At 47.1% G+C, this 11295-nt stretch overlaps 1 protein-coding gene across 1 annotated transcript in view; it reads left to right on the top strand.

Annotated features, from left to right (window-relative positions):
• Positions 1-11295, top strand: part of ELAC2 (elaC ribonuclease Z 2) — a 26823-nt gene that overhangs the window by 9910 nt on the left and 5618 nt on the right. Inside the window, exons 9-16 of the mRNA XM_008588539.1 lie at positions 1584-1642; positions 1737-1809; positions 2917-3029; positions 5442-5537; positions 6476-6614; positions 6713-6798; positions 8821-8939; positions 9855-9951. Of these exons, the coding sequence (XP_008586761.1) occupies positions 1584-1642; positions 1737-1809; positions 2917-3029; positions 5442-5537; positions 6476-6614; positions 6713-6798; positions 8821-8939; positions 9855-9951 (782 nt within the window). The remainder of the gene's footprint in view (positions 1-1583; positions 1643-1736; positions 1810-2916; positions 3030-5441; positions 5538-6475; positions 6615-6712; positions 6799-8820; positions 8940-9854; positions 9952-11295) is intronic.

The raw sequence follows: 11295 nt of genomic DNA on the forward strand, positions 1-11295 counted from the left end.
TGCCTCCTCTCTCACTGTCTGCTGCCACTTCTGGGGCTGCTCTCATGGGTCAGCCCGTAGCCCCTTTCCCTCTTCTCATTAATGTGCTGCTTCTCAGCTGAGGGTTTGGAAAACAGTATGTGGAGCTAGTTCAACTTCTGGGAAGTGGGAGAAAATAGGCTCTGGGCCCGGTAGCCCCTTTCCCTCTTCTCATTAATGTGCTGCTTCTCAGCTGAGGGTTTGGAAAACAGTAAGTGGAGCTAGTTCAACTTCTGGGAAGTGGGAGAAAATAGGCTCTGGGCCCAAGGGCCTGAGAAACTCATCTGGTAGAAGAACACTGGACAGTCGTTGGTCTGCCTGGGGCCTCGTCAGCTTGCATTCTGGTTCTTGTAATCTGCCTTCCTCAGACAGGACCAGATCTCCATGGGCTGAACTCAGCTCCTGGAGAGGTGCATTTCCCCTGCCTTAGATCTGCAAGTTCCTTTTAAACATTAGAAATGTTTAGTTTCCATCCTCAAGCCCATGTGGGTGTGTGGTCAGAGTGTTTGGTCACGACAGTGCTTGTTAATGTCATTATCTAAAGATGCCAGCTGCACTTTATCATCTTCGTGTGATGTGCACACGCTAAAGCTGTAATCCTTTCTTTAGGACAGCACTTTTCTTTTCTTTTCTTTGTTTGGCAGCTGGCCAGCATGGGAATCCAATAGGACAGTATTTTTAAGATGGAAAATTCTGCAATCCTGAGAATAAGACTTTGGGATTAAAATTTGAGAATTGGCCCTAAGAGTAATTTCTTAACTTCAGGAAGTTAAGAGAAAATGCAAATAGTTTATAATAATTTAAAGAAAAAAATGAAAATAAGATATAATTCAATACTCAAAGACTTATTAACATATTTTGCCATTTCTTACTTTTTTCTGTTCATGTGTGTGAAATATGTAGGTCGAAGTTTGTTTTAAGTATAGAATAATGATTATGAGGTTTTATGTTAAAATTATTCTTTCCTGTTCTAAGAGGATATTAGGAATTTTTTACTATAATTTTTCCCCAGTATAAAAGCAATGGCACTGTACTGCCAACTATTTGAAAACTACAGGAGGGGGTGGAAAAAGCCCCTTTCATTCACCTTCTGTTACCAGTCAGCGTCACCGGAATATTGTGTACACAGCAATTTGCTTGGTCACTGCTATGTCAGACAGTGTTGTTCTGGTGACATTCCTTTAGCTATTACTTGATGAGCATGGAATGATAGAACAGTGTTTCTACTCAAAGATACTTATAACTAATTTTAATGTGGAAATGAGTTACATTTTATTAAATTTATGTTGGGTTGGGTTTCCTGAGCAGTTTGTCTGCTCCTCCAGTTAACATTAGGACCTAGAGCACTATGTTTTAAATCATTTGGCTTTTAGTACTAAAGCAATTCAAAATGAATGACTTCTTCAGAACATAGCATACCTCCTGAAATCCATAAACTGCATTTTAATGAACTATAAGAAAATAACAATTTTTTTTTAAAGGGAAGATACACTTCTAAGAAAATTGATTAAAACCAAGCTTCTTCATTAGCCACTGAAATTACATTTATGTTCTCTTTGTTGCAGCTTCATGTAAGAAAAGGAAACTTCTTGGTGCTCAAAGCAAAGGAGCTGGGCCTCCCAGTGTGAGTGCTGGGGGACGAGGTGGTTGGGGACCCATGGGTACTCTTTTGTTCATAAAGAAATGCGTCTCATAGAGGGCTTGCCTCTTCATTTCAGCGGGACGGCTGCCATTGCTCCCATCATTACTGCTGTCAAGGATGGGAAAAGTGTCACCTATGAAGGCAGAGAGGTGAGATGCCTGGTGTTCATGGTGATTCAGCACTTATAGGTAGAGCCTGGGATAGTGGACAGAGTCACTGTCTGGCTTAGGCCTGCGGACACTTTTGAAGGAATTGGAACAGATTGGAAGTCCATCAATTGACTAAGTGATAAAATGGGATCTCCTGTCTGGACTGGTCCTGCATGTCTGGCTGTGTTTGGGTATTTCTGTAGGTTGTCCATTTATGATCTGGTGGTCGTCCTTCTAAAAAGATGGATGCTTTCCCTAATACTTGGGCTCAGGGCAGTGTCCAACAACAGACCCCATATGGATGGTATATTAGCTCGTTTCTGTTGTTTATGATAAATACCTGGAACTCGTAATTTGCAAGAAAGCAAAATTTATTGCTTATAGTTTCAGAGGCTGGGAAGTCCAAAGTCCAGGGAACACATTTTGTGAAGGCCTTGGTGGTGCTGACAGTGACCTAGGGGTCTCACTGGCAGAAAATGGCAGAGCAGAGTGAGACTGTTCATGTGCTCTCCTTTTAAAGCCCTCAGAACTATGCCCCTGACCACCATTCTTAATCCATTTTTAATCCATTCGCTGTGGCATTCATTGTGGTTCTACAATCTAATCACCTCGTGAAGGCCCCACCTTTCAATTACCATAATAGGACTTTCTACCCTCAACAATTACAGTGGGAATTAAGCTTCTAATATATGAACTTTGGGGGACAAAATTCAATCAACCCACAGCAGATGGGCTTTGGGTGCATGGCCCAAAGAAATGCCACTGTGTTCTTTATCAGGATGACTTTTCTGGCATCTTAGGATGTTAGGACCAGTGGCCACAGACTGAAGAGAATGTTGAATGCCAAGCCTGGTTTCCCGGCCACTATAGCTTTAAAATGTCTTTGCAAGCTAGCTGTCTGTCTATTTAAGTATAAACAGAGAGAGGAAGGGCATAGGTTGTGATACTTAAAGTTGGTTTTGTGCTCTGTTTACTTCCTTCAGGCTTGCTGGATAGGGATGTGATGTTAGTTGTTGACTTGAAGGTGGTTCAGTCCGGTTGCCAGGCTGTGACTCTTTTTTGGTGTAGCATCATGATGCCAATGAGCTGGCATATTTCATTTTGCAGATTTTGCCTGAAGAGATCTGTACTCCTCCAGATCCTGGTCTTGCTTTTGTGGTGGTGGAATGTCCAGATGAAGGATTCATTCAACCCATCTGTGATAATGCTACCTTTAAGAGGTAATGAGGGGGTCTCTGGAGCGGGAGAAGTGAGAGCCGACACAGTGCTCAGGAAGCCCAGCCCAGCACCCATGACATCTTGTGGCTAGAGCCCCGTGTCTGGGAAAGCCCGTTGTCTGGCTTTGAAATGCGGAGGCTTGGTCTCCTCCCTGTGGGTTAGTCCTAGTGGCAGGGTTTTCATCGCTCTTGGTAGTTGGTGGGCTTTGTAGTATACACAGCCTTGAAGTGAAATTAGAAAAGATAGAAAACCAGAAGCCACTGAGGACTAGAAAATCAATGGCTTCTTAGAGTTCTAAGTCTAGAATAAATTCCAGAACTTTCTTGAGTTCTGATTGATGCCTCCAGTTATCATTTGGATTACTTTTAAATGAACTTTTTCGCTTACCTCATTGCAGAGTGCTTGAGACCGTCTTGGTCAAGGGTCTGCGTTGAGGGACAGAATCTCAGCCTGGGAACGTCTTTCAGGCCTGAGTACCATTCTGTTTTGTCCTCCAAAAAAGTTAACCAGTTTTGCAGTTCGGCTTTAATCCTGGGCAGAATCTTTGACCCACATACCTGTTTTAATTTTTCTCTTTTTCTTAATGGTTTATCTGTATTTTTCCTGTTCCTAATTTTTATCTATCTGTGTTTTTTCACTTACTCTTTTATTCTACTTATACAACAAATCCTTTGGGCTGCTGTACTCCTTCTGAGTTAGAGTGTTGTGGTTCTTCCTGGGTCCACTTTATTCTATGTGGGTGAATTTAGGTACCCTGATGGCACAGACTTTGTGTTTTCAATCATGTTTTGTGCAGCAAAGATACTGCAAGTCGCTGACTGACGTGTTTGAGAGCCACATGCATGCGTGTGATGGTTGTGGTGGGGATAGATCAAAACAGGTACTGTATTTTTTAAGGCAACTGGAAGGAAACATCAGTATGTTAGTAAGCGTCTTCTCTAGTTGGTGGAATTTCAGACAATTTTCATTTTCCTTACATGTGTTTTGGATCCCCTGGAAGGCAGAAACCAAGGTGGTGATGTCAGAGGTAGGGTCTGGGGGTGGGGGGGTGGGAGCACGCTATAGTCGGCCTCAACCCACCCTGTCTTACCAGGTTCTTGACTCCGCCACAGGAAAGAATTCAAGTGCAGAGTCACAGTAGAAAGTGAGAACAAGTTTGATAAGAAACACAGGTTCCACAGAGTGGTGCATAGCTCCAGACTGAGCAGGACCCACACCAAGTTTAACACAAAAGCAAAAAAACATACTTAAAATTCAGTACAAAGTGCAGGCTAGTTCAAGAGTGAGCAGCTGCTTGCTGAAAGCAAGTTTGATACAACGTAAAATATACACACCTCAGCCCGTGGAGTGCAGGTTGCCTCCAGAAAAGTGAGCAGCTACCCCACCTTCTGTTGGGATTCAGCTTTTATAGATTCGCTACCTAATGAATATTCAATTAAGAGGGTGGTTCCCAGTTGTGTAACATTAGTCTCACACGTGCTCAGTTGGTACTGTCCTGGAGTATGTTTATTGGTCAAATCCTGTCACATGCACCTGGCATATTCAAGAATGTTCTGTGCTCTATAGCACCTCTAGTGGAAAGTCGTTCAGAGGATCAACTCCACTTTACAGAGCATGCCTGACCATCAGGGTTACATAACCCATCTGTGCTGAGCATGCCTAGCCACTGGATTGGCATAAACCAGCCTCTTGTGGTTTCATTTTCCCCATATTGGTGCTGCAAATAGGTCTCACTGTCCACTTTACAGAGCATGCCTGACCATCAGGGTTACATAACCCATCTGTGCTGAGCATGCCTAACCACTGGATTGGCATAAACCAGCCTCTTGTGGTTTCATTTTCCCCATATTGGTGCTGCAAATAGGTCTCACTGGCAACAGTAACTTTCTTCTAGGGAAGGGCTTTCAGGAGGGACCTGCGACCTCAGGGAATGGCCTATAACCCAGAGGCATGTCCCATAACCAGAGCCCAGGGAAACTGAGCACCTCCTATATCAGTGGAATGGGAGGTGCAGGAGATTTATTAGGGGAAATGCTGTGAGACATAAAGGAGAGAGAGCTCAGGAACAGGCAGGGGGAGCCTTTGTCCTGCTTTGTAGGTTTGACCCTTGTGAAGGAGAGGACAGGAGGAGCTTCAGACTGCAGCACAGTGCTGAGAAAAGCTCAGCTCAGCCAGCTGGAAGGCCCAGAGCACAGCTTGCCGGATAGAAGAATCCCCTGTTGGGTGGAAATGGCCCAGTGCTGGGGCCCATCATTCTTGGGCACTGCTGGGTGCAGCCCAGAGAGGGCACGGCCTGGGCATGAAGGTGGTTGGCTCACTGCGTGCACCCTCCCACCCCCTGCACAGTCCCCATTTGTGTGTATCCTGAGTCTGTATCACTTTATAAAGCAAAGTCCTACTCTTCTTCCACGCAGGTACCAAGGAAAGGCTGATGCCCCTGTGGCCCTCGTAGCTCACATGGCCCCAGAGTCTGTGCTTGTGGACAGCAGGTACCAGCAGTGGATGGAGAGGTATGGAGCCCAGCCCAGCAGCACACGAGCCACTCTCCTGGGCAGTGGTGCCTTCCTTACTCTCCTCTTGTCTCCCTCTTTTAAGTGCCACCTCCCCTTCCTTCTGCACCTGCCCACTTCCTCTGGGCCTGCGACCCTCCTGACTGGGAGCGCCTGTCTGTGCCACGCTGGGGACGGAAGCCGCCACTAGGTGGCGCAGTGGGACACGGCCCCTTGCAGGGCTCGATGCCGTGTCATTCACACCCTCACGGTCTCGTGTGGGAACCAGGGCTGCCTTTGTGGGGATGGCTCCGTGCATCCTCTAAAGAAGAGACTTGCAGATATAAAACGATCGCTTCCGCTCGCTGAACGCGCGCTAGCGTCGGGCAGTACATGAAGTGCTGTACTTGCCGTTTCCTCTGCTCCAGTTTATCTGCCCCGCAGCCCCGGGAGGCGGGCGATCTGTCGCTTTACTGCCCCACAGGACAGGGACTTGACGTTCCCTCGGGGCTGCCCTGGCGGGGGCCGGCACATGATGGGGGCGTCAGGGTTGAGCCCTGGTGGGCACACGGGGACCTGGGGGTGCGGCCGCCTTGCGCCGCAGGCAGGCAGGCGCTTGCTCTTCGCTGCCCTCCTCTGGTTTCTTAGGGTTGAGTCTTCACAAATCCATGATCCGTTTTCCTCTTCCGCCCTTTCTTCTTCTACCCCAGGCCCCATTGTCTCCACATCTACCCGGAGGCCCCGAACACCTTAACTTCTCTCGTTTTCCCACCGCTCCTCCCACACTCGCCCAGCTGAGGCAGGGGGTTGTGTGGGCCATTTGGTAACGTTCTTGGGCAGGGCGCTGAAGTCTTCTAACACGTCCCTCGACGTTACCAATCTGGTCCCCGGTGCTGCCCCGTAGATGGAATCGTTCCCTCCCGGACAGGTAAGTGGACTTGCTGTCTGTTTCATCTCAGATTCGGGCCCAACACCCAGCACCTGATCCTGAATGAGACTTGTGCGTCTGTTCACAACCTGCGCAGCCACAAGATTCAAACACAGCTCAACCTCATCCACCCGGACATCTTCCCCCCACTCGCCAGTGTCCTCTGCAAGGTAGGGTCACAGAGCGGTCCCCGGCTCGCTCAGTCCCCATCCCGCTCAGTCCCCACCCCTTTCTTTCTCTCCATGGTGTGCGTTTGTGTCTGTTTCAGAAAGAGGGGCCAGCCCTCAGCGTGCCCACGGTTCGGGCGGAGTGCCTGCTCAAGTACCAGCTCCGTCCCAGGAGGGAGTGGCAGAGGTCTGTGGGGCTGAGCTGATGGAGTCCTCTGGGACAGGGGTGGGCAAGCGCATCTGTCTGTACAGGGCTGAAGAGTGAGAGCTTTAGGAGGCTTTTGGGGCCACGTGGTCTCCATCGCAACCACTTAACCGTGCAGTTGTAGCACAGGAGAGCTGTAGACAACACACATGGGGCTGCCTATGGCTGTGGGCTGGTACGGGTTGATTTAGAAAAACAGCCGCAACCACTTAACCGTGCAGTTGTAGCACAGGAGAGCTGTAGACAACACACATGGGGCTGCGTATGGCTGTGGGCTGGTACGGGTTGATTTAGAAAAACAGTCTGACCCTAGTCTGGGTTGAGAGGGGTGGATCGGGACCAGTGATGGTCCTTTTCTAAAACTGTTTTCCATGGAAATAACAGTGATAGTGTTTGTTTTACAACATAGAAAATAAATGTATAATGAAGAAATTTACCCATAATCCTGTCACCCAGAGATAATGATGTTTTGTGTTTTTTTAATTTGTGCATATGGGGATGTATTTGTAAAAATGTATATGTGGGTTTATGGCCTGACACTGTCAGTCTTTTCCTGTAACATTAAGTAGTTTTTAGCAATAAGAGTTGTATTGGTATTTCAGATAGGGATGTTCACCTGTTTGGGATGTTTCCAGTTTTTTTGCTGTTTTAATGAAGCAATGCATGTTTTGTGTATGAATCTTTGCATGGAGCTTTGTTCCCTAAACGTAACTCCTAAATGTGGGATTATATGGTCAGAGTGTGACATTTCTTAAGATACTTGATAAATTTAAATTGCCATCTAGAAAGCCCCTAACAGTACACCAGCCAGTTCAGTGAAACATGCTCACTGTCTCGCATCTCTTATTTCAGTTTGTAAGATCTGAATCTTGAATAATTGTGTTTCCTGTCTACTCCACCGTGTCATGTTAGACCATGCTCCGGATTCTTACTGGGTACTGTGCTATTGTACAATAGTTAGGGCTCTTTAAGAGACTGTGGCAGCATGACTCGGGTGCATGGGCAACTGTCGGGTTAAAGAGCCTGCTGTCCCTTTGTCAGCATCGGCACAGGCAGCAGTGATCAACACACCTCGTCAGTATTCAGCTTCACCTTGTGCTTGGGAAAAATACAATTCTTGGGCCTGCCCCAGACCTACTAAATTGGAATCTTTTTTTTTTTGTCTTTTTCGTGACAGGTAAGGGGATCGCAACCCTTGGTGTGGTGTCATCCGCACCACGCTCAGCCAGTGAGCGCACCAGTCATTCCTATATAGGATCCGAACCCGCGGTGAAAGTGTCACTGTGCTCCCAGCGCCACACTCTCCCGAGTGTGCCACGGGGCCGGCCCCTAAATTGGAATCTTGAGAGTTAGGCTTGGGACTCACATCCCCAGCTCCCAGGTGGTTCTAATGCTTAGCCAGGTTGAAGAGCCACCTGCCCAAGGCCTGGCTTCTCAGTGCCGTCCGGACAGGCAGCATCAGCACCATCTGGGGGCTTGCTGCGAATGCAGGCTCTCAGGCTCCACCTGGAGCTACCAGATTGGGTGCTGCATTTTGACAAGGCTCCCAGGCGATGAGCTGTGTGCATGTTAGTTTGAGAGTCCCTGTTTCTCACCTGGGGCCTTCCCCCACCCCAGGGGACATTTGGCAATGCCAGAAGGCATTTTTAGTTGTCACACAGGGTGCAGTGGTGCTAGTGGGTGGAGGTCAGGGATGCTACACAGGACAACCCCCACCACAGAGAAAGAACAATCAGTAGTGCCAGCTGTCAGGCTTTGAGGCCAGAGATGTCATGGAGGAGCTAAAGCTATCAGAACTCGCTCTGAAGTGTCCTCCCCCTGCCCACACTTAGCTGAGAAGCCAAAAGGCGGAAGAACAGAACCACCCCGGATCTTGGTCACTTAGCCTTGATTTGAAAGAACTTTCTGCATATTGTCCCATGAATTTATTCTGGACATTCAAATTGTTGTTTGCTGAGGTGATAATGCCCGCTCTGGTCACCTGAGATGCTTCTCTCCCTGCAGGGATGCCATTGTCACTTGCAATCCAGATGAATTTATAGCAGAGGCCCTGGAGCTGCCCAATTTCCAGGAGAGCATTCAGGAATGTAGGAAGCATGTGCAGGATGGCCCAGCCCCAGCAGGTGAGTGGAAGACCCCCAAGCAGCACTTCTTTCCTGGACTCTGCCCACCTGCAGGTGTTTTCATAGTGTCAAGTAGAGGGTCAATGGGGCATACGCTATTTATTTATTTAATCCAGGGCTTTCCTTCTCTGGTTCAACATTAGAATCATAGTCATTGGGGAAGGGGATTGGGGGAGTTTAAGAATCCCAGTGCCCACGCCATATCCCAGGCCATTTAAGTCAGAGCATTCCTAGCAGTGCCAGGCATTTTTTACAAGACACATGCTGAGTGAATCGGCTGGGGGACACCTGTGAGACTTTGTCGGGGAGGGCTCTGAGCAGGGATTTGGCTGACTTGGGATCCAGGCCTGGATCTGTTAATAAGCATCCATGGAAGATTTTGGCCAAGCCACTCACCTTGTTGGGTTCACTGGCCCCTTCACGAATAGTAGTTAGGGAACTTTGTGACCTCTGCTCTTGTCTTTGTTATTTTGAACTAGTGATAGAGAACACTGGACTACAAAGCAGGTTTGGGGTTTTAATCTAGTCAAATGATGTCTCCCAGACTCGCATCTCCGGAAGCCGGCCCAAGCTTGTAGTAAGAGTTGGATGCAACGTAGACACCACCCTCTTGAAGTAAATGATGACTCACAGCATAAAGAAGTCCCCTTTTCTTTATTTAAAATAATTAGAACAGTTCTTTTGAAGAAAAGACTGTAGAACGTATTTGCTCTCCCTCCCAGACAGCCCTCTCCTTGCAGACATCCTGAGGGTCTCACCCTGACAAGGAGCCCTCCATGGAAGGGCGGCTGGCCATGGCCCACCAGCCCCTGCAGGGAAGCTGGACTTCACAGTGTTGCTTACCCCTCTCAGGGCTCAATGTTGGCTCACTTTTGACCCAAAGGAATGTATGATTTTACTTGTGTCTTTCCACAGAGAAAAGAAGCCAGTATCCAGAAATCATCTTCCTCGGAACAGGGTCTGCCATCCCGATGAAGATTCGAAATGTCAGCTCCACGCTTGTCAACATCAGGTATCACTGCTGTCCCAGAAACATCCATCCATCAAGGAGCATGCTTATGTTTTAAACAAAAGCCTGCTCCACCCACCAGGCTGATATGAAAATGCAACGGTATAAAGCCCTGTAAGCTTGTCATCCTGGCTGGAGTGTTCCTAAAGAGGAGTAGTTATTGCCTATTATAGCCAAGATAGCTAACTTTCAATTCTGGGAATCACCAAAATTCATACCATTATGTCTTTCAATAAAAATAGCTGATACTACTATGTGTTATGTACCTTACTAAGAAATTATTTTCACATTAATCCTGTGAAGTGGTGAATAACTACCCATTTTGTTGATTGGCAAACTGATGCTCACAGAGGTTATGTGCTCTAGTTCCCACAGCTGGTAAGTAGCAGCTCTGAAATTTGAACTAGTATCTGAATTGCTACACTGTATTGTCCTTCTAACTAGTTATAGTTGGTATGTTAAAAAGCTTTTGGGTTTTGTACAGTCATTTTGTGTTCAGTCCCTTTACTGGGTTCCCCTTAGCATGTTTTTTAGTTAATTCTCTTGGGTTTGCCTGGGGTCACTTATCTGTGGAGAGATTAATCAGTCTGAGGCTTTGTGAAATGTAAATGGTACCTCTGCAGATGTGTATGTGAAGGAAATATTTTGCCTTGTCATCTTAGATGCTAGTGTTGGATGGTAAACAACCAAAGCATTAGGTGCACACAGCAATAGTTTGGTGCACCCTGATACCAGAAACATACACTGTGTGAACCCAGCCTAAGATCAAGTCAGAAGCTCTGAGTGGAAGCTGGGAGTCCACGTTAACCAGCTCCCCGATGGAGTGTATGGTGTACAGTCCGTCCTGTAGCAGACAGCTGTGAGGACATGGGCTGAGAAAAGCAGAACTGCTCAAAAAGGGAGGAAAATTGGGGGCAACTGGGATTGGAAACAATTTCACATATACACAGTGCCATCTCTGGTATTCTCCGCAGAGGTTGTTGCCACATTCAAGCTACATAATCAAAGATTCACTGTAAGGATTAAGTGTGTTTTCCCTCTCATTCCACATAAACCTTTTTTTTTGGATGCCTAGCGTATGTGTAGGTTTGTATACTTGATTGATTGATTGATTGGCAGCTAACCGGTATGGGGATCCGAACCCTTGATCTTGGCTCGGACCAACTGAGCCAGCCAGCCAGCCCTAAGGTCTATACTTTAAAAGGTTTCAGGGTTCCATGTATAATTCTTTATATAAAGAGGACAGACACATGTAAAATTACTTCTATGGTTAATTTAGTTAGGAAAATCCTGTGGCCTTATGGAAGACAGAAGTTTCCCCACCTGCTTCCTGCTCTTCTCCAAAGC

This window comes from Galeopterus variegatus, unplaced genomic scaffold, assembly GCF_000696425.1.
Source record: "Galeopterus variegatus unplaced genomic scaffold, G_variegatus-3.0.2 Scaffold4889, whole genome shotgun sequence".
NCBI lineage: Eukaryota > Metazoa > Chordata > Mammalia > Dermoptera > Cynocephalidae > Galeopterus > Galeopterus variegatus.